At 40.7% G+C, this 24,175-nt stretch overlaps 1 protein-coding gene across 6 annotated transcripts in view; it reads right to left on the minus strand.

The window, feature by feature from the left end:
• The window catches only part of OFD1 (OFD1 centriole and centriolar satellite protein), a 72,059-nt gene that overhangs the window by 42,132 nt on the left and 5,752 nt on the right, over positions 1-24,175 (minus strand). For 5 of the 6 annotated variants that reach the window (XM_019494983.2, XM_019494981.2, XM_019494982.2 and 2 more), the window contains 13 exons: positions 23,922-24,122; positions 22,434-22,502; positions 22,316-22,346; positions 21,562-21,669; positions 21,072-21,208; positions 17,904-18,077; positions 10,410-10,516; positions 9,402-9,521; positions 7,476-7,549; positions 6,755-6,846; positions 5,493-5,682; positions 1,206-1,336; positions 689-800 (listed from right to left, as the gene is read on the minus strand). In XM_019494983.2, the coding sequence (XP_019350528.1) occupies positions 689-800; positions 1,206-1,336; positions 5,493-5,682; positions 6,755-6,846; positions 7,476-7,549; positions 9,402-9,521; positions 10,410-10,516; positions 17,904-18,077; positions 21,072-21,208; positions 21,562-21,669; positions 22,316-22,346; positions 22,434-22,502; positions 23,922-24,122 (1,546 nt within the window). Of the gene's footprint in view, positions 1-688; positions 801-1,205; positions 1,337-5,492; positions 5,683-6,754; positions 6,847-7,475; positions 7,550-9,401; positions 9,522-10,409; positions 10,517-17,903; positions 18,078-21,071; positions 21,209-21,561; positions 21,670-22,315; positions 22,347-22,433; positions 22,503-23,921; positions 24,123-24,175 lie in introns of those variants that run through there. The other variant, XM_059720910.1, reaches the window with a different exon arrangement.

The raw sequence follows: 24,175 nt of genomic DNA on the forward strand, positions 1-24,175 counted from the left end.
GGGGCTTGGGAGTGAGGGGCAGGGGCATGGGCAGAGGCAGGGCACCAGCATATCAGGGCTGGTCGGTGCTACAAAGTAGCAGTGTTGGGGGGCAGCCACAGCTGGACCTATGTTTTGGTGAGTGAAGGGAGCAGGGGGAGCGAAGGGGACAAGGGAAACTCTGATTTTCCATGATGAAAAAAACCAAAAACAAATGCTAAAATATATAGGTATTTAGAATGCATGTTATTGTTGTGATTAAGGCACTGGCAGGCTTTCAAATTGCAACTATATGAATAAAACATTGTGTTCAACAGATACTTCTATCTATCTATAGATAGATATATATGAAAAGCCACTATCTATCTATAGTGGCATTTCATTTTAATTGCGGAAAAACATGGACGGGGGGGGGGGTTAAAAGAATGCTGGGATTTTTATCAGAGAAGTTGGGATTTTTAAACAGAGAAAAACAGGATTCCTGCTTACTACACACAAGAATCTCAATTAGCTGAAAATTAAAGTTCTAATTTGCACCCTATAGAATTCACACCCTATGAGTTATTACGCAGATTCACAATCTATGAGTAATAACTTATTACTCATAGATTGATCCCTTACTGCCTCAGTTACTTTTCAAACCATTGGAAGAGTTTGTACAAACGAAAAGGTCTTTATACATTCAGCTAAAAATCTAAATAATACACACCTGTTTGGGTTTGCTTCAGTTGCACTTTCAGATCTTCAACCTGAACATTTAACTTTCTGATAGTAGCTTCACACTCTAACAGTTGGCTCTTTAATTGTGTGCACCGCTCAACCTGCAAGAGATGTTGAAAGGAAAATCTTATCCAAACTTTTCTTATCTTCAACACGTGTTTAAAATTTCTCTTTCTACCCATGGAGACTTATTTCTTTCAAAACTTTATTTCTACTACCACAGATCGTTTTGTTTAGTATAAAATGTGCAGCGGCTTTCTAGGTTGGGTTTTTTCCTTCTTCCAGGTTCATCAGCTGCATTGACTTATAGTAAACTAGCACTGATACTTCTATTTTGCGCCAAATTGGTTGAAAAATATTTTTATGTGCTTAAACAATGAAAAGATAAAATAGAACAACAAAGTACCACCTGCATTCATTTTAGATCCGTGTTGGGATGGGCCTGTTTACAAAATGACATAAAAAAAGAAACATTTCTCATTCTAATAAGGTAAAAAAGAATTTACCTCCGTTTGTAGTTGCTTTTCTAGGAGTTGTTTGTGGTTTACAAACTCTTCCTGTTCCAGCTTTCTAGCATGTTCAGTTCTCTTCAACTCCGCTTGGCAGGCCAGATGTTCAGTTGACGGCTGAGTTAGTTCTGTCATATAAAAGAACAACATCAAGAAATAGTTTACAATATTATAAGCAATATACTCTCATTATTTATAGTAACCCCTTTAGGAACAAAACTGAAATACTTTTCTAGATTCCAACAGATCTATATAGGCACATACTGCTGTAGTATATACCAGGACTTTTACTAATGGTAGGCTGCCACTGGCTGCTGATCCTACTTGCTTGGGTATTCTCACTTTGTTCCTCCCTCCGGTGCAGCACCAACTGGTAGGCCTCACCAGCTTCAAGCCTCCCCTTCTACCGCACAAACCCATCCACACAGTACCTACGAGAGACCCAATCCTTCCCATTGCTGGTCTTAAGGAACAGACCATGTTTTTTCATGGGCTACTTTAATCTCACAAACCGCAGCTCTAATGCCTCACAGCTGCAACGGGGAAAGATTTGGGGCTCCAGGAGTACCCCATGGATGGGTTTATGACATGGAGAAGCTTGAGGTTGATGAAGCTTGACAGTGGTGTACTGGAGAGAGGAATGGTACGGGGAGGGAAACCCAAGCAGAGGAGATCAGTGACCCATGGCAGCCTGCCACCAGTAAAATGTTACCGACCCCGGTATATAATACAGATGGCTTTCCCTTGGGTTGTGAAAGACTTTCAGGTCCGCCTTTCTGCAAAATTGGTTAGCCTGGAATATCTCCTGCCCTGAGCTCACACTCTACCACTAGCAATCAGTACAGAGACAAAACAACAAAAGGAATATTATATAGGAGAAAACAACTGTACAAGAAAAACTGACCATAAGTTTGAAGACCGAACAAAAAGACAAATTAAAGTTTCTTAGCCTCTCATCTGACTATAACCTAGTCCTTCAGAGAGACCTGCCAGTATTTTCAAAGATCAGCCTTTCTGCCAATCCTGCCAGCCCTGACCACTGGGGGCCTGACCTCTCGCAGAACTTGGGATAATCCAAAAGGCCCATCTCCAACACAGCTCCCTAAATACCTTCACACCAGTCCCCTCTCCCTAAAACAGCACTGTCCCTATTCCTCAGGCATCTCCATTTTCTAAATATTTACTTCCTAACAGGGCAGCTGGAATTCTTCTAGCTAAGGGTCCATTAGTCTGAGATGTCTTAGCTACTGTAGGATTGTTTTTCCTATTACAGGTAGATAACTACTTGGGTGCCCATCCCACCAGGAGTCCTGTCAGCCTGTGATTGGGAATGGCAATGGTCTCTTACCTAGTAAAACAATGGAAAGATACTTAGCAGGTTTGCCCATCCCATTTTCCTTGTGTATTTAGCCTCATTTATTTAGCCTCATTTACTTTGGCTAAACCAGTGGTGGCAAACCTTTCAGTTCTGCAGCCTGCATCAGTGCTGCAGGATTGGTTCATGAGCCCAATACAAAACACATCAGATCAGGCCCCAGTCCTGCATGACATATCTTGCAAGATTAGGTCTGCCTCCCCAGCCCCAGCCCCAGCCCCAGCCCTGGGAGTGCCAGATTAGGACTGCCACCCAAAACTCAACCCAGATCCCATGCACACCAGAATCAGGCCTGCTACTCTAGTCCCAGCCCTGCATGCGCCAGATGCATGGGACCACATCATTTGGCCTGCAGAGGTTGGAAATTTGCCAGTGAGGGAACAGAAGTATTACTGCTACTGTCTTCCCTGGTCCCAAATTTCCAGATCCTTGGGAAGCCACGTGGGCCAGATCACTTGGCTCCTCAGACCAGATTTAGCCTAAGGGACAGGAGTTGAATACTCCTGGGCTAAATCATGTTCAAAATCATAAAGATATGTAGAGACAGCATGATGTAGCCATACAGAGAAAGGAGTGACAAAAATGAACACAGAATAACATTAGTTTTTTTTAAATGAGACCAAACATACCATATCAGTGAAATTAACTAAAGGCAGTGAAACAAACAGTATAGGTCTCCAAATACCTCTATGTACAAACCCCTTGAATTATACTGCGGTTCGTGACACTCCCCTCCCATGGGAGATGCTACTGCTTTGGGGAGAGGTGACTGCACTGGGGGCTGTGAGGCCGATGTGAGGACAACGGCTCTCCATTCTGGTTGCCACAGACCAGATCATCCATAGGTTACTGATCCTTGGTATACACTAATTGGGATTTCTGTTTCTTTTAGTGACCAAATTTTCTGAGTGCCTCTCTCAGAGTCAATAAGACCTGGGTAGGAGATTCCTACACGGCAAGTAACATACCTGAACATACTTGTCCCGTCTTCTGTACACCTTAATTTGATGTGCATTTCTGCCTTTCCAAAACATGTTCTACAGTCTATCTATACATGTACAACACAGTGGACACATCTACATGTGCCCGTACAGCACCACTGTTACTACACTGACATTTAGTACTTCCTCTTGGAAGTGCTAAACGACGGCGCAGTAACAGCCCATACCGCGCCATGCTGGTGGAAGTTATTTTTAGCTGCTACGTTGTCATAGCAATGCACTACAGCAAGGGAGTGCATTGCTACAGTGACCAACATTCCCTCTAAGGTGTAGCGATCCACGAGCGTGCTGCTTCGGTCCCACCTCCCCCTTTCGCTAAGCCTGGATCTGGACTACACTAAGCCTAATAGACTAAAATCCTCATGCAATGGATTTTGTAATAATCCTCCAAGCACAAGACTGGGGGCTGGGGAGCAGAGCAGTTCCCTGGACTCGGTAATGAGGACTCCCTATTCATGATACAGAAATCTTATGTCATGGTTAGACAAGGTGCTTTGGGTAAATGTGATATAATTTACCTAAAGCATCTTGTCTGCCTATGTCCTTAGACCAAAACAGCTGGAACCAGCACCCCCAAACTACAACATGGTTAGGAACAATTCCTTGCGTCTACTCCTTTTCCTCTCATGCAGACCCAGGTTCTGCACCATCCTGCTCTGCCCCATGCACTTTTACCTGCTGCAGGTAACCAAACTGAATCCGACCGTGGTGCATGGGGCTGTGTAAACACTGTTGCTGAGAAAGCAACGTGCTGTCTGAAGACGAGTGAAGTGTCAGGGTGCACTCTTGGCTGTCTTGAGCCACTGCTGCCTGCAGCATAGTCTCAGATCTAGGGAAGCCAAGTTCTGCATGTGTCCCTGCTCCAGGAGCAAGGAGGCACATGGACTCAGGGCTGGGGGGTGGAGCAGTTCTCTGGAGCCAGCAGAGCCTGCACCAGCCCCAGCCCTCGCTCCCACTTCTGGGAGCAAGGAGGCACCTGGCTTTGGGGCTGGGAAGCGGAGCAATTCTCCAGCGCTGGCAGAGCCCGTGCCAGCCCCCAGCTCTAGCCCCAGCCCCCACCTCACCGCGCTGTGCCACAGCCCAGCTCCTCTCCAGGCAGGTGTGCAGCATTAATAAGTTAGTGCGCTGCATGGCATTAAATTGTGCGCAGCCGCACACACGCGCACCTTGGAGGGAACATTGACGGTGACATAGCTGTAGCACCACAGTTTGTGCCTGCCGACACTATGTCACTGTAGCACATTGCTACAGTCTCATGTAGATGCACCCAGTAGTTTGTTATTCTACAGAGACCAAATATATCAGAAAGGTCATGTGCAGTAGGTTGTCCTCTACTAGCCACAATAAATAAAGCTATTATTGAAAATATTGATGCAAGTTTCTGGTAGACACAAAGGAAGGGAGAGTAAGGACAGGAGGGATATTAATCTCTGCCTTCTTTCCCTATCTGTAAAATGTGGATAATGGTAATTCCTTTGTCACATTGACTTATTTAGACCATAAGCATTTCATGGCAAGGACTGTTCTCTTAATGCTTTCACAGTGTCTAGCACAATAGGATTCTAGATAAAGGTACAAATATTACATTAATGATGATAATGATAAATAACTAGCCCAAGGTCACCAGGAAGTCTGTAACAGAAGTCCAAGACTTCCACAAAGTCCACAAATGTATTTATAACCAAACTTTACCTAGCAAGTGTGATGCTAAAAACTTAAGAAAAAAGAAATATAAAGATGAAAACAAAAAGAGCAAAGCCAAGTATCATGAAGGTTTCTTTTAAAACATTAGTCATTTCACTTACATATATTAGTAGTTTGCTAACAATAGTAACATTAAGTGTTTATTTTAATGGGAATTATATAATGTTCTACCAAATAAGGAAAAAAATAAAAATAAAATCATACTGTCTCTCAGATGCTGGTTTTCATTATGAATTTCCTCCTGCTGTTGTCTAAGTAGTTTATTCTGCACCTGAAGCTCCAGTTTCTCTTCCTTTAACAAGGAATAATCTACAACCTCTTTCAATTTTTCTGTCAGTGAATGATTCTGCTTGCTTACCAACAGAACTTGAGCTTTTACTGACTCTAGTTCCAGCTGTAGACAAAAATAGTGTTAGAAGCTTATAATGTTAGAAGCTTATTTAAAATATTTTTTTAAAAATCTACATGCAATATAGGGGGAGGTTTTTCCCCCTCTTCATCTATCATTAAATTACTACCAAAAGCAGCATGTGCTCAGAGATGAAAACTAACTATGAAGTTGATTAAAAGCAGCCAACACTGAACATGCCTCTAGAACACATGGCCCACACTGGGCAAACATAATGATGGGAACCTACCACAAGAATAGCTTTGTGCAGCCCATCTAAATAATACATACAATAGTGCCCATTAAGTGAAGTCTCACTCACTGCCAACATTTCTTCAAGTCATGGTGAGCTGCATCATTTCATACAGCTCACCCAGAATCCTTCTGTTGCCCTCTATCTCAGCCGAATGCATATGATTAATGTGGCCCACCCTCCCTGAAGTGAAGCCAGACCCATCTGACCTGTGCCTCATCTTCATATACATTTTTGGAGCATCCTAGGACTTCTAACAAAAACACCTAGGTTCCAGTCTTGAGTCGGGGCTAATTAGCACATGGATTCTTTGTTGGGGAGGCATAAAATATCTGGAGTATACACACATACTGAGCAGTGCTGAGTTGCAGGAACACCACGGATTGAAATGCTCTGAATTCTGGTGGGGCCTGACCTAATGAACGATATAGTAGATCACAAGTCTCACTTCTGTGTGCTCAGGGAGAGCAGGGTAAGGAGAGGCTAAAGGAGCAGCTAGGGGAAAAGTTGGGGGGAAGCAGAGAGCAAAGGGCTACCTGACTTCCCAGATTTATTTTCCCTGTTGCAGCAGGAAGAGGGGGAAAAATTCAAGGCAAGACTCCAATAATTACTAGATCTGGAAAATGATAACAAATTTATAAATTTTCTGTATATAGAATGTATTTATTGGGGGGAAAATCAGCTTATAATCAAGTTCATCTTCTATTAGATGGTAAATATGGTAATATAGCACAATGATGGAAAGTTATTTTATACATCTCTCCTGAACATGTACAAGAACACAGTTCAAATGCACAGCTGCTCTAAATCTGGACTCATAATTACCTCCAGTTCTTTCACACGAGACATTGTTTGCTTGAGTTCTTCCTTTTTAGAATTAACAGCAACAGCCTCTTCTTGCAAAAGCAAGGCCTTCTCTGTTGGGAGGATAAAAAGCCTGAGTGAAAATTTGCTAACATACTACACACAAGCATCTACATTAGCTGAAAATTAAAGTTTGAATTTACACCCTTAAATGTTACGAAAAACTAGAATTAAGGTTGCTCAAGTATCTGCCCCTTTGTACTTATGTATTAGGATGCAGCCTTTAATTACATGATCACATACTATTTCTTAGGAATGTTTTTCAGGACACCATCATATAAATTTAAAGATGATCTCCTGACCTGTATCTCTCAAGAGCTTCATTTAAATGTACTATGGTAAAAGCTCTGTTATCCAGCATCCCCCAGGAATGGGGGGTGCCAGATAACAAAATATGCTGGTTAACTGCAACACCCAAACAGGAGTCTTTGCCTGTTCGGGCCGCTGCTTCTCCTGCCGTGTCCGCGGCATTGCTGCCCCTCCCATGGGCCCCGCAGGACAGGGAGGCAGCCCCCGTGCAGCCTGCTATGCGTGGGGGTTCAGCAGTGCAGGCTGCTCTGCCCTGAGCCATGGAGGCTCAGAGAAACTGGAAATGCCACAGTGGAACTGACTTATTGCCATTTTAATATAAACTACAAGATAAACAAGAGATGTGGTACTTAAAATTAAAGACATTAGTTACCTTTATTCTTTTTTTCATCTTCAGTAACTTTAGTGGTTCTGGCTATATATTCTTCCTTCAGCTCAAGCTGGTATCTAAGAATAAAAGAAATAAATCCTCTAATTTCCGAAAACCCAAAAGAAAAACCCCCCTGTAATTTCCCAACTTCTACATTAATGAGCAAAAGTTTTATATCTATTAATTCTAGTAGAACTCAAGCGCCTTATCTTGTAAATGATAGGAGCCCTTAGGTTCCACTGGGCATATCTACACATCTATTAATGCACCTTAGGTACTGCACATTTAATTTAGTACTTGCTTAATTAAGTACTAACTAAATATACAGTACCTAGAGTTACTGTACAGTAGTGCCGGCACGATTATTTAGTGACACCTACTGCACATTAGCCTAATAACACTGCGCAGTAGGCTATTAGCATGGTTTTTGCTGTGATGCACTATTGCACAGTGTTATTAAGCTAATACGTAGTAAGCATCTGATGTAGATGTGCCTGCTGAAATCTACCGAGCTTAGGGTGTGTAGTTCATAGAATCAGACCTTACTTAGATTATGAGCATTGTGAGGGAGCTACATCTTCTTGTGACTTTATAAAAGTTGAAATCACTGAGGTCCTGATACTGCTTGTGTTATTTGAAGGTTAATATAAAAATAAACAGTTCTCCCATTTCTAATCAATTAACTTCATTTCTGCATGAAAAAGGGAAGTCTATCCTCATTTCTCAGCAAATATTAATCACAGAGAATCTAATCATGGTTCATATTGTCTTCATTATCTCAAATATTTTAATGCATACTTTTATCATTATAACTAAGCATGTACAAATGTCAGAACATGTGACCTTATAATCAAATCACTTATTCATGAAAATAATGGGCTTTTCCCATTTTTATAAACCAAAAAATATTAATCTACTTTCAAATAATTATATATAGCTCTGCCATATTTTTTCTGGTTTTTTTTTCTGTTGATTCCAGTTACTAGTTCTCTTTAAGCTTTGTACCTTCATAATACAACAGTCAATCACTGGTGTTATAGGTTGTATATGCAATAATATTTTAATGTCAGCTTCAATATTATAGCTACAGGACAAAAGGAACATTGATTGTCAGAATTTTTAAAGGAATTGTGTCTTTCTGCACATATAGTGCCAAAAACATTTTTAAAATCTCTGTAATTTTAATAAATAAATACACCATATTCTTAAAATAGTCCTTCCATCTTAAGATTCAAAAACATTTAACAAAACATTAGTAGATGAAGCTAAAGATTATATTTGTGGACAGGGTTATGGTTTAATAGCTATTAGCGGAGCAAAAAAAAAAAAAAAAAAGGAACAAAAGGTTCAGGACAGCATCAAACAGCCAGTTTTTTTAAATATAATTTTTATGATAGGAGCTCTTTTGAATTGATTTTTAAGTGTGTAATCATTTGCTTCTGCAAGTAACCACTTATACCCTATTAATATTGGGTTTGTCCCCCCGATTCCTCCATGTCTGTCAAGCAGTGGCCAAAATAAATGACCAAAGCTACTCTGCATCTACCTGTCCAAATACACAAATTCACATACTTTCTTCCTCCCATACAGAAGCCTGGAAGTCTGACTCACTTAAAATTCTAAAGGCTTGTGGGTAGAACATCACTAATCAGGGTGCACTTTTTGCAAGCTGCAAATCTATTTCCGTGTTTATAGTAAGTGAGAGGTAAACAAGTGAAACTAATTAAAATAAAAATCTCTCTCTCTCTCTCTCTCTATATATATATACACATACATACATACAAATATATGTACACATGTACTTATACACATACATATATACACACACACAAAAGTTCTTGCTTCGCTACAGCTCTCATACGTCTCCTACAGAATATATTATTCAATTTTCATATAAAATATTTAGTCTCTGAGATGAAAACAAATTACTTCAGGAGTTCATTCTTAAGCCTTTGGTCATAAGTCTCCTCAATATTTTTCACAGCAACCTCCCGACGTCGCAACGCATCATCAATAGCCTTATTTTTTTCTTCCTGAAGCTTCTGTGCACTGAAATAATCAAAAACATATTGACAACGAGCAATTATATGAACAATGACACACCAGAACTTTTAGGAAGTATTTTTTTAATAACATAACATTTGAAATAAAAAATGTAATCGGTTAGTTTGGGGCAATTAAAAATGATGATTGGCATCTGTCATTACAAACAGAAAACAGCCAAGCCTAAAAAGTTGTTTTATTAAAGACACAGCACTAAGAAACTGTGCAGTTATCCTGTAGTGGCCCAGATTCAGTTTCCCAGATCTGAAACTGCTCAAAACTCAGAAGCATTATAGAAAAGATACAGATTATCTCTGCAATTTCAGAATGGCCAAGGACTATACTACTTTATCCATACCCTCTGCTGGCTAACAAAGGAAGTATTTTTCTCTCAGTAAAAAGTCTGCTCTCCTTTCTTCTCACAAAAATATGATGAATAGAAACAAACAGATTGGGGAACTATTGAGAAGTTGGCAGAAATTAATTTTGGGTTATTTAAATTACGAAAGGAAAAACAATTCTACCAAGCAGATATTCACAGTTAATATTTCGGAGAACACACACATCAGTACAAATGTAAACTGTTACTAGAGATGCCTTTTTAGACCTAATACTACATTTTGCTTTTCTAATTTCATGACTTCAAAGCAGACATCCAGTTCCTTGGTTTCTCTGAATTAGTGCCAGCCTCTTTGGTGAGAGAACAAGAAGCCTCTCTTAGTATAGGAAGCCTCTGCTGCTATACACAGCTGTATGGTATTACTCAGCAGATGTAGCATATAGTAGTGAAATAAAAACATATTTCAATTAAATAGAATATGCCACATCTTGAAACATGTTTTCCAAAAACAAATCAAGGCAACAAAGCTAAATTTGTGACCCTGAGTAACTCACATTTCAAAAGCTTCAATTCTTTGCTTCACTTCTGTCTCTCTGGTTCTTATCATTTCAATATCTTTCAGCAGACTTTGTCTTTGTGCATAAACCTCCTTCGCTTCAATCTATATCACAAAACATTATGTGCACTTATTTTATTTGTACACTACATACAGAGGATTTAAATGATTACCAGTAAATTCAAACTTAGTAGAAATGGAAACAAAACTCTGATCATATAAAAATTAGGAATTTCAGTGTCATAGATTACTTCAAGCACTGCTTTGATTCTGATAAATAGCATTTGTAAAGCTCACTGCTAGAAGTAACAATTTCAGTAATAAGGAGATAGTCACCCATAATTAAGTTCCTTAATTAAGAATTAATACATCTTGAAACACTGGTGACTCGTGACTGTTAATAATTGGGGGGGGAAGGCGCATAATGTATAGGTGCCAGTGGTACGCAGTGGGGTACATGGTAGGTAATCAAGAGACAAAGGAGTTTCGATTTCTATTATAGAGCTACTTTTAATGTCATATTGATGATACTATGTAATAGCAGATGGAGAGTGTTCTAAGAAAGAGCTACACATGAAGGAAACTGGCAAGAAAACTGGTGTGTGGAGCAGAGGGCATGTGTGTGTTGGGGTGGATGTATGATGCAAAGGGTATGTGGGGCTTTCTGGAGCTTAGCCCTTGCCCCAACAGTGCAGGGCTGGTCCAGACTCACCAGAGTCTGGCCCCTTATGGCCTGGACCGGTCCTGCGCCATCAAGGCCGTGCATCAAGTTCTGGCATGCCCGGACCACCCCTGTGCCATTGGGGGCTTCCTGATGGTGCAGGGCTGGTTTGGGCTCACCATAGCTTGGCCCCAATGGCACCGGGACACTTTCCAAGCCCTGGCCCTCTAACCACCCCTTCCCCTCCACCCCACCTTGTCCCATAGACTTACCTGTATGCAGCTGCCAGAACTGCTTCCACCACCCTGCTTGGCTGTACTGCCAGGTGCATGTATGCACGCACGCACATACGCATGGTGCCTCCTGTCCTACAGCCCCACATTTTCCCCCTTTACCTCCCTGCTGCGTTCCATAAATAAAATCGATGAACATTAAATATGGGAAGGGGCAAGTGCCCCCCCCCAAGTTCCCCCCCAATGTCCCCCTGATGCATCAGTAATGTCTTGAAGTAAGATATTACTGGCAATCAGTTAATTAATCAAAAATGTTTCAGAAAATTGCAGAAATCAGAAGTCACATAAGAGGAAAGATTTGTTCATAACATTTACAGTATTACTACAAAAAATACAAATTTTAGGAAACACCAAAAAAGTATATAGTGATACATGCGATGCTCTGAGCACTTTAGTAAGAGTGGCTCTCGAAGCCACTCTAAAACACCTTGCCCTCTACTGCCGAAGCACATGTACAAACACCCTTTGATTCTGCAATTTAGAGTCCAGCCAAACAAACTTTCTAAAGAAATAGTTTAGCTGAGGATCACAATATACATCAAATGTTATATCCATAGCCATCGTTCTAATAAAAATATTCTATAGCTCTTTGAAGAAAACTAATTCTGGTGCACTATACAATGTTAAAAGACTTGCTGGTTGTTGTAGCTGTGCTTTGGATAAATAGAAGAATCTGATACACTACTTTCTTAAGCATTAACATTTCTTTAAAAATTATGTAGTCATTTTTCATCTCTAATATACAACAAATCAGTTTAGTAAAGCTGCTGGTCACTGCTGGCAAAACCCAGCCCAGAAACTAATGAAGCTGTGTATACACATTCAAATAATCTGGGAGAAATCTCCCAGGTTTGTTCTCCTGGTAGATAAATTTTACCTAGAGCTGCATATATAGAAATTTTAAGGCGAAGGCCCTGAAGAACAGACAGGCTGTAAGTGCTGACACTGTGCAGGTGGGGGGGTGGTCTTGTGCTCTGCAGGCTCCTTTAGTCTACCTAGCAGAAGATGGCAGCAGTATCTAGGGCAGCTCTGATTAACTGCCCTAGACCGTTCATGATTAGCCTATGTCTCCCTGCAGCACAACATATGGATTGTGAAAGGAATGTGTTCTGTTCCCTACTAGAGCAGCAAAGTCTAGGAGTGACACAGTCTCCGAGGAAGATGGGGGAGATGCTGAAGAACTATGTTCTCTTGAAAGAAGGGCACAGCGAGTACAGGCATTTACGCTCTCAGGAGAAACTCTCCTGGGAGTAATGTAACCCTCGTTGTTACCCAGGTGATTTTTCTCTTGGACTGGCCATTTTTACTCTGGGAGAAAAAATGTGAACATTTGTACACTCATAATGATTTCTCCTAGAGTGCAGCAACTCTACCCAGAGAAACTGAATATCTGTATGAGGCCTAAGTCCACACAGAATCCATACCATTTCACTTGGTAAATATGCTGATCCAGTATTTTTAACTACTGAATTAATTTCATGCCCATGGAAGTAGAAGAAATAGCATAAGACAGGCATCTTTTTTCATGAAAGTTTATAAGAACAAGACTATGAAGGAAACATGAAGTGTCAATAAAATGATTTTAAATGTGGAAGGAAGTCAGTAGCAGAGTGATCACAGAGCTACACTACAATGGGTATTGCCTAACAACATTAGATGGCCTAAAACAGAGGTCAGCAATGTTTTCCAGCAGCAGGTCAGAGCGACCCAGCTCACACTGAATGTGGGCAGCACTAGGACCCAGATGCCTAGACGTCTCTCTACTGCCCAGTTGTTACCTAGCATGGACAAAGCATCTGGCTGTCCAGCTGTGATGTGACACAGTGCAGTGCAACCGTGGGCAACACCCCATGCTGCTATATGACAAAAAAGCCGATGCACCATGGGCCAGATCTAGGTTGCCAATCCCTGGTCTAGAAAAAGAGCTGAATGGTAAGGTGGCAAAATCTGTAAATGACAAAATTATTTGGTTAATAAAGACTTGAATAGACCCATCAAAGCTCAACAAACAGGCACACAATGGCTACGTCTACACATTTGTTAATGCGCCATAGTTATGCCAACGCATGATTTTTTAGTGATGTTTGCTGCGCAATAGCTTAGCAATGCTGTGCAGTAGCATATTATCACAGTTTCTGCCCAGCACACTACTGTACAGTGTTATTTGGCTGCTATAAGCATCTCATGCAGATGTGCCCTATTAAAGACAAAATTCATTACAGACAAGTAAGTAGTAATGCAGTTTGGAAAGAGTAAGTTTAATTATGCAGGGGTTTAGGTTGTAGCCGTGTTGGTCTAAGGATATAGGCAGACAAGGTTCCTTGGGTGAATTTGATATCTTTTATTAGACCAACCCAAATGTAGGAGAGACCAGACAACAACTGCGCACTAGAATGAACGCACACCGGAAATCCATCAAAGACAGAAACACCCAATTACCGGTGGGGGCACATTTCTCACAGGAGGGCCACTCTCTCTCCAATCTCTCAGTCCTGATCCTCAAGGGAAATTTACACAACACATCCCAGAGACGAGCCTATGAGCTCCATTTCATCAACCTGCTGGATACTAGAGATCAGGGACTAAACATAGACATTGGATTTTTGATACATTATAATCTGCCTGGCAACTGACTCCCCAGCCCAGCCCAGCCCCTGGCTTGTTTACTTTTCATTCCATCCAGGAAGAGCATGCAGCAACTGCTGCAGCTTCCTTAGCCTGACGTAGGGTTTTTGAACCCAAAAGCTTGCTTAATAACTATTCTCCAACCATTTGGGTTGGTCTAATAAAAGATATCAAATTCACCCAAGGAACCTTGTCTGCCTATATCCTTAGACCAACACGGCTACAACCTAAACCCCTGCAACATGGAAGATATCGAATTCAGCCGTCTGAAATGGAAACTGTACAACATGAAAAAGAAAGAAGCCAGACTCAACAGCGACATATATTTTCTAAGCCTTTGCAAGAAACACAACTTCATTCCCCAAGGACTAAACATCTACAATCCCCTGACTACTACACACAACTCCAGATATGCTTCACAGCTATGCAGAAGAACTTCAGAGAAAATTAGAAATCATCTACTTCACCTACTCTACTCCAAAAGAGACCAACTCAGGAAGGAAATCGTCATACACTACAACATCTTAAAAGATAGAAATCCATGCATGTTCCCTGACAATATACAGCAGATACAAAGAGACTACGAAAAACTTTCTACAGCATTCATCCTACATAAAAAGAAGAAATGGGACAAATTACTCCAAGAACAAGCTCCCCAGCCACAGAACAACCATCAGAGGAACAACACCAACACCTTACGACCTTCCAACCTCAGACTTGATGAAACTGCAAGCAGCAACCAACCCACAAATATTATCAATCTCTCCACACACACACACACACGCTTACCAAAACTGAAAAATCTGTCCTTTCTAAAGGCCTAAATTTCTGTCCAGAAAAATACCCTAATAAAATACTTCAATGTGGAGAACTAGAAGAATTCTTCCGACGCCTGCGCCTCAAAGAATATTTCCACGACCACACTGAACCCACTCCCAACAACAACTCATCCTCTGACAACATTCAAGAAAAGATCAATGCCAAAAAACCCAAAAAAACATCAGATTGGACACCTCGCAGTGGACGAAACCCTAACCTTGACCGCTACATTGACTACTTCAGGGAAAGAATGAACAATGAAATAATCAGCAACACGCGCCACCACAACAACCTCTCTCTACCAGAGAAAAAGGCCATAGAATCTCTAAGATCTAACCACCAAATAGTAATAAAACCAGCAGATAAAGGAGGAGCCACAGTCATCCTAAACCGTGAGGATTACGTAAAGGAAGCCAACAGACAGCTCTCTGACACCACCTACTACAAAGAACTACAAGAAGATCCTACTCCCCTTTTCACCAAAAAACTCAACACTACCATCAAATCATTTCCACCGAGATTACAAGAAAAACTACAGACCTTGATCCCCCCACTACCTAACCCAGGGACTTTTTACATGCTCCCTAAAATCCACAAACAAGGGAACCCTGGCAGACCTATCATATCCAACCATGGGACCCTAACTGAAGAAATATCAGGTTTTGTTGAATCCATCCTAAAACCGCTTGTCACCCACAGAGCAAGTTTTGTCCAAGACACCACAGACTTGCTACAGAAACTTAAAAACATAGACCACCTTCCCAGCAACACACTCCTAGCCACCATGGACGTTACCAGCCTATACACCAACATCCCACACCAGGATGGCATCCATGCCTGCCTTACATATCTACAGGAGCAAGATTACAACACAGAATACAGACCCAAAGATATCACTGAGCTTATACACTTCACTCTCACACACAACAATTTCACTTTTAATAATCAACACTTCCTCCAGATGATGGGAACAGCTATGGGCACTAAAATGGCCCCACAGTATGCCAACCTTTTTATGAGCCACCTGGAAGAAGACTTCCTCAAGAACTGCACCATCAAACCCTTGCTGTACTTACGATATATCGATGACATCTTCATCATTTGGAGTGAGAACCGGGAATCTCTAATTGAGTTCCACCAGAAATTCAACAGTCACCATCCCTCCATCCGACTTTCTTTAGAATACTCCAGCACCAACATCCCCTTTTTAGACACAATGATCAGTATCCAGAAGGGTAAAATACAGACCACAGTATACAAGAAACCCACAGACCAACACACATATCTGCACAGAACCAGCAATCACCCGACACACACCAAAACAGCTGTGATATACAGCCAAGCCCTCAGATACCACCGCATTTGTACTGAAGAGAACACCCGGGATTGCCACTTCACCAATCTTAAAAAGGCTTTCACCCAGCAAGGACACTCCTCCAGAGAGGTAGATCGCACGTTTGAAAGAGCCATCTGGATACCACGTGAAGAACTGCTGCACTACAGAAGAAAAACACCCACAAATCGGACACCGCTGGTTATGACCTATCACCCATCCCTTGAACCTATACGGAAAATCCTCAAAAAATTGCAACCCATATTAGAAAAAGACCCTATTCTTAAAAAAATCTTTCCAGAGCCACCCATCCTAGCCTTCAGACAAGCACCGAACCTCGCCAACCTCATCACCAGAAGCAAACTTCCTCAACCCCAGAACACACCAAAAGGATCCAGACCGTGCCATGACAAGAAATGCAAAACCTGCCCCCACATCTCCACCACCTCCACTATTACTACACCCCACAACAGAGCCATCAGCATCCCAGGATCTTACAGCTGCACCTCCAGGAATGTAGTATACCTCATCCAATGCACCAAATGCCCTGATGGAAGATATGTAGGAGAGACCAGACAACAACTGCGCACTAGAATGAACGCACACCGGAAATCCATCAAAGACAGAAACACCCAATTACCGGTGGGGGCACATTTCTCACAGGAGGGCCACTCTCTCTCCAATCTCTCAGTCCTGATCCTCAAGGGAAATTTACACAACACATCCCAGAGACGAGCCTATGAGCTCCATTTCATCAACCTGCTGGATACTAGAGATCAGGGACTAAACTTTTCATTCCATCCAGGAAGAGCACGCAGCAACTGCTGCAGCGTCCTTAGCCTGACGAAGGGTTTTTGAACCCGAAAGCTTGCTTAATAACTATTCTCCAACCATTTGGGTTGGCCTAATAAAAGATATCAAATTCACCCAAGGAACCTTGTAAGTTTAATTATAGCATATACATTGTTCGGTCTTAGGTTAAATGTTATCACTCTGAAAAAAAATACTTAAGATTAATGGACAACTTGGCTAAACTTCTGACCAACAGAAGCCAAATAAGATGATAAGTTATATTAAAAACGGTCAGCAATATTTTGCCACCCTGGGCCAGAGCTTGCAAGCCACTCTTTGCCACAGACTGCAAATCTTTGGTCCCATCACCCCAGAGCTCAAGCTGCCTACACTCAGTGAAGATATGTGGCCCCCCTGCAGCAAGATGAACACTGACATAAGGGAGAGGGCTACTGAGAAGGGTGTTACAAAGGGGATGGGCAGCTCAGCAGATCTCCATGCTGCCTGATTCTCCATGATGTCTCAGGCTGGGTTGGACCTTTCTGAGATGGATCCAACCTCTTTACACACCAAATCCAGGCCGGGGGGCCATAGGTTGCCATCCTTAGTATAAAAGAAAGGTTTTCTATTGAAAACACAGTGTTTATGGTAAAGATATACTAAACTATCCGAGAGAAAAAAAGGTTCTAATATAACAACAATGTCTGGTTTTGTATTTTGTCCTATTTTGTAGCACTGCTTTCAAGCCAGTCTGTTTACATATTTATATTGCACTCACCCCCGTAGTTAGTAAGCATGTTCTTCAATGTAGTGCTTTCCTGATATAGGTCTAAAAAAAAAAAAAAAATCTTACTTTTTTCCCCACTTATCACTAAAGTGCAATCTGAATGTAGGTCTTCTAAAGATAAAGAAAGGGTGGTTCCAATAAAACACTTAGCACTTGCTCTAATTATTATCATTAAACATTACCTCCTGTTGTTTTTGAAGTCTCTCAATAGCATTCTTTTCCCGAGAAATCAGAGCTTCAGACTTGGCTTGGTGTGTCCTTTCAAGCTCATGCCGCAGTTCAGAGATTTCTTTCTGACATTGTGTTTTCTCCTCCATTCTAATCTCTGCTATTTCAACCTCTTTAAAATGTTGCAGCTTTCATAGATAAAATGAAAAAAGTAAATATAACTATAAAAAATCTCTTTTCTCTAGGTTACATTTTATGTTCACATGCATGCATGTATTTGCAAGTAACGTTTTTGCACTATTCATCACAGCAGCCTAGAAAACTCCCTTTAGGAAAAAAAACACCAACATTGTAGCCAAACTTATGCCTCTAAGCTATTCATGATAAAAGCATCCTAGAAACACTTATGATGAAGAAATTTTAGGCATTTTTCATACTTTTCACTTAGGATTACAACACAGATTACAAACACATGTAATACTAACTTTAGGCATAAGCAAACTAAATATGGGGATTAAAGGGGTTCCCCACTATGACTGATAACTAAGAATGACCACAGTCCTTAATTCCTTCTGTTACAAGTTCTCCATCTCTATCCTGTTCCCCCACAAAATATATTTATCTTATATTCAGATAAATGGAAGGAGCAAAAGCGCCATGCCTACTGGAATCCCATCTGCAAGTCAAAGAAAAGGTCCAAGAAAGGACATCTTGGGACTAAAGACTCTATATTTATGGAGCCAGAGAAAAAAAAAGAATCCAAAGCTAGGGAACTCCAAACACAACTCGCAACATAGCTGAAAGGGAAGTCTGAAGGCTTGAAAGAAAAAGTTAAAAAGAGCATTTCTGCATGGGGGAGTGTTTTTAAATGTGCAAAAACGAATAGGAGTATAAAGGAGTATGAGAATGCACAGTACAGGTGTGAAAAGAAAAATGAGGAGAAAAAAATGAAAAAGGGGGAATGGGGGAAATGTGAGCACAGAGAGAAGAGAAACTGAGTTGAAAAAAAGTACAGTGCATCAGCTCTGAATGGGGAATTGGAGACAATGCACGCATGAGCTTTTCCATGCTTAGTTAAGTCAGTACAATCCCATGAGTGCACATACTGGAAGTGGTTTTGAAATGGCTTATATCAATTTACTTTAAATTGATAAGGAATCAATTTAAGCTAACTTAATATAAAACATTTCTAAACCAATTACCCATATAGGAGGGTTTATGCTGTTACCTAAACCAAATTTGTTTATAAACTTCCATTGGCTTTAATAACAACTAAGGCAATGTCCACAGAATTATACACAGAATTCTGTAGCAGTGCCAGCAACTGCTCAAGGTAGACAAGGCACCAGGTAAGTCTGATATTTTTAGCACCTAAAGACAGATAGAAGTGATTTTTTTCAGAAGGAACAAGAAAACATACAAACAATATTTTAAGAAGATATTTGTTTACACATTGTGTTTTGTGTTTAAGAGCAGAACTCAAGGCTATGCCTTATAGATGCTGCTAAAAAGGGTTTGTGGTTTGTTTGGGTTTCACCCCCCACCTGAGAAGACTGCATGCAAGTGTTTGATGGTTAAAACAGCACAAAAAACAAAATGCATTATTATTTATTCTCTGTTTGCTTGTTTACTTGTCTGTAATATGGACAAACTTCGAAAGCGGATATTTTGCATGCTAATGGTGTTAGTGGAAAGATATGACTTTATATATCAGGGGGCTGAAGATTAACTTCTGACTATAAATTCTAGTATGATCTGCAGATGTATATTTTCAGCATGACCTAATGAAGTCCTAGTCCTATTTCAATATTACAGAGAACTAAGAACATATTTCTTCTGCATCCATACTCAGATTTTCAAACACAAGGGTTACAGATCATAGAATCCTACAGAAGTAGGGCTAGAAGGGACTTCTCTAGTTCACACCCCTGCCAGAGGCAGGATCATCCCTATCCAAGTTATCCTATACAAATCTATTGAGTAATCTGTTAACAAAATTACACGGTCAACTCTCCTAGGCCCACGTGGCAACCAGCAAATACCCACAGCAGAACATGGGCATGGCTATGCCTAGATCATCTCCGATCAGTGGCTGTCCAACTTCTTCTTGAGCACCTCCAATAATGGAAAGTCCACAGCTTCCCTACACAGTCTATTCCACTGCCTCACTACTTTAACATAAAAGAAGTTTTTCCTGATATTCAATATCTAAATTTACTTTGCTGCAACTTTAAGCTACTGATCTGCATCCTACTGTCAGCAGCAAGGGAGAAAAGGTGTGATGGGAGATGGGAAAATGGCATGAAAGTGAAAAAGCTTTCACCACAATACAGCAAAGTCTCCTAAAGAATGCTTTCCTTACATGGAAAGGAGAAATATCAAACATGAAAAACATTATGGATCCTATAATTTTAGGGTTTCTGTGAAGATTTTTCCTGAATTCTCCAGTATTTTACAAATTCTATGCTTCTTTTGAAAGATATAGATTTAGTACATCTAAAACAGAAATGCCATTACAAATGACATTTCCCCCTTTCTGATCCCTATGTACCCCCTGAAGTTCATGCTTCAAACCAAATTCAAGCTTGAAATACAGCTTTAAATGGAAGCTTCAGAAGGCAGAGAAATACTACCATCATAAACACACTCTCTTTTTTCTGAAAAATAAGAAAAATAAAAGGCAAAACATGGCAAGATATGCAGTAGTTAATGTTACCAGTACGTAATGTCAATGTACCATATATTTTAAGGTAGCCATTTACAAGAAACACTGGAATGGAAAATAGTAAATACATGAACACAGACAAGTTAATACTACATTACTGGTGTTTTCATTTAAGTTTCAGGGGTGTAGGATGTAGCTGTGTTGGTCTAAGCACATAGGCAGACAAGGTTCTTTGGGTAAATCTGATATCTTTTATTAGACCAACTCAAATAGTTGGGAAAATTCTTCCAACTAAGCTTGCAAAGAAGAATTTTCCCAACTATTTGAGTTGGTCTAATAAAAGATATTGGATTTACCCAAAGAGCCTGGTTTTCATTTAAGTTTTATATTTATAAGAGTTTTGGACTGGTGCAACATCCTTCCTATTTAAACTACTAAAAGCCTTAGAAATCTGGGAAGGTAAAAACCACATTCTCCTCTATCTTAGGTTCCATAACTGCACATTTCTGAGTTATACCTTTTGAGTCATTTCTGCTTGAAGATGCTTTTCAATTTCTTTTCGATATTCACTGAGTTTTACTTCGAAAGATTCAAATTTATGATTCTGGGGGTAGATATCTGCAAACTGTTCATCAATCAGTTGAAGCTTCTCAGCTATAAAGAAGATGGCAAAAAATGTGACACCTACTGACACATCACACAGTAATGTATCACTTTGTAATAATTGCTTCATTCACGATTTTAGGGTCATTATATATTTAAGTGATCAATGTCTAACTTCTACACAACAGCTATCAAAATAACAGTAAGTGACAGTAGATAGCAAAATGCTTGGAAACAAATTATCTATGTAGGTCACATTATGACCATGCAACATTTAACCATTTGTGCCGAAAGTTTGATATGCTTTTTAAATATATACTATGTAGGTTTCTCGAGTAGAGAGATTCTGAATAAACACAGTTCTGAAACATCAGAAAAGAGCTGTCCAGAAAAGCTTAATTTACCAAGAGATTCTCTGTAAGGAGGCACTGAGGTTGTCTGAGTTTCTGTATCATGGCTTCCCCTACTTAGATGATTCTCCATCAGCTCCATTAAAATCTGCATAAGAAAACCTTAAAGATCAAGAATATTAATTGCTTCCTTCTTTCATAGCAGTCAAATTTTTAACTCAGAAACAAAGACATATTTACTACACACACACAAAAAAAAAGGACAAAAGAGTGTGTGCACCTCCCACTCCTGCCAACACAAAAATAAGTGTGGTTTGGTCTCCCAATCAGCAAAAAAGACATTCTCTAACTATGGCTAGTACCCATCTGCCTCCCCCACTCTCTCACCTCCAAGATTACTGAGAGAGCAGATTATTACTGTTGTTACTGGTACCCAAGAACAACCAGAACTGTATAAAATATTGAGTCCTTTTGAAGAAAAACAAAAAACAAAAGAAACCAAGCCACTTTGCTCAAGTTCCAACTTACAAGTTTAACTTTTGGCACCTATTTATGAAAACTGTACCCAAATCATATATTTCATATATGCCACAAATTCAACTCTGAAGCATAATGGCTACTAACCTCTTTGAGTGGAAATAATTTTAACCACCTTATTTAAATTGAAAGAATCCAATATTTAGCAATCATCAAGGAAACTGAGTTTGTTGTTAATATCCTATCATGAATAAAATTGCCAAAAAAAAGGGAAATATTAAAAGCAAAATTGCTACCATCGTGTACATAATATTTAAATAAACCATCATACCTTTTCTATTTTCCTTTTGAGTGCCTAAAATCTGTAAGGAAAAAGATGGAAACTAAGCCAATGTATTCTGTCATAAATTGTAACTCAAGCAATAGTTACATAATGAAAAACAATTTACCAAGGATTTGTAAAGACTAGATTTTGGATTGATCCGAATCAGCTGCAAAAGGTCTTGCACTGTAAACACCTTTGGAAAAAAGACAAACAACAACCACAAATTAAAAAACGCTGTAAATGATCAATACCAGTTACTCTGTTTCAGTAAAAGATAGGTAGCAAAGACCCAATCTACAGGCCAGATCCAGCCCAAGGAGCCCAATCTGACCTGTGGTGGTGCCCATAGGTCTGAGATTTGACCCACATGCCACAAGCAGCGTGCTCTGGATCATCCCAATGCAATGCACACAGCTGGGATGCGTGCTGCATGCGGTGCCCATACAGGGTTGGTCCAAGCTTCATGTTGCGTGCGGCACCCACAGTGGGCCAGCCAGGCCACGTGCCAGCATACGTGCCATTGGATATGTGGATCTGATCCTGCCCAAAGGTGCGTGTTGCATGCACACCATTCATTCATCCTGTAGACCCTCCCCATGCCATTCATCCAGCTTATGGGGCCTGATGAGTTTGACACCCCTGAAGTAAAGAGATCCATATCTGATGTACCATACCACTTTAGAATATAAAGATCACTTAAGCTTGTGTGCTGTTATTGGACTATAGGTGCCAGAGAGCCAAATGAGGCATATGGCAGCGAGTCATATCTCTTTGAACAAAGTCCAATTCTACTGCTCAGAGTGACTACAATATAGAAGACAACACTCTCATCCTGCCTACTGATATAAAAATGTATAACCCAATTATTCATGTGAATCAAGACTACCTTTTGAAATGAAAAATTGTAAAATATACACCGTCTCTAGAACTCTTCTGTATCAATGACTTGCATAAATAGACCACCTATCCTGCATGTGATTTTTTTTATGTGGAAAAAAGAGTTTTAATTTGGATTACAGCAGTGGTATCAATCTTTTGGCCCTGCAGGCCAGATGAATGGTGCAGGACCTATCTGTAGGCTGGATCAGGCCCTGAGGCCCAGCACTGACCTCTCCCTGCCTGCAGTGCCAGGGTTGGGTCCCACAGTCATAGCACTGCACCCTCACCCCAAACATGCTAGGGTTGGACCTGGGGACCTGCAGGGACCTGGTGCCACCCCCTCCTAGCTCCCCACACTGGGGTTGGGCCCTGGGGCCCAGCGTTGCCCCTGGCCAGCTCTGAATGTTGGGATTGGGCACTGGATCCAGCATGCCGGGCTTGGTGCTCCTCACTGGTTTGGGGATTTGGCAGCAGGGGAGCGAGGGCATCACTTCCCCACCACCAAATTTCCAGACCTGGGGAGAGTCTGCAGGCCGGATAACAGAGTGCTGTAGGCTAGAGGTTGAGCACCCCATAATCAGAGGAATGACTTCCTAAAAGGGGAACCCTTGGCATATCCTCGTCACAAACACAGCACTTTAAAAATGTTGCTGGATGGTTTAGTTAATATTTGCTAAGCTCTATAAAAGTGTTATCGTGTACATCACTAACAAAAATAAGTTACAGAGCTTGCCTTCTCCTTTTCCAAGCCACTTTCTGGGTAGAAAACAGAAAGTGAATATTCGTAGCCGCATCGACGCAGGTGATCTGCCACTAGACTGTTGGAGGCACTAACTAACAGTGAACTTTCGTCACTGGAAACAGTTTGTGGCTGAAATTCTCCATTTAAAATTGGATGCATCAGCTCATGGATTAACTGGTTTCGAAGTTGAGTCTGTTAAAAAAAAAAAATCAGTATGAGATAAACAGAGAAAACACCAACATCTT

Source organism: Alligator mississippiensis, chromosome 1 (genome assembly GCF_030867095.1).
Source record: "Alligator mississippiensis isolate rAllMis1 chromosome 1, rAllMis1, whole genome shotgun sequence".
In the NCBI taxonomy this organism is placed as follows: domain Eukaryota; kingdom Metazoa; phylum Chordata; order Crocodylia; family Alligatoridae; genus Alligator; species Alligator mississippiensis.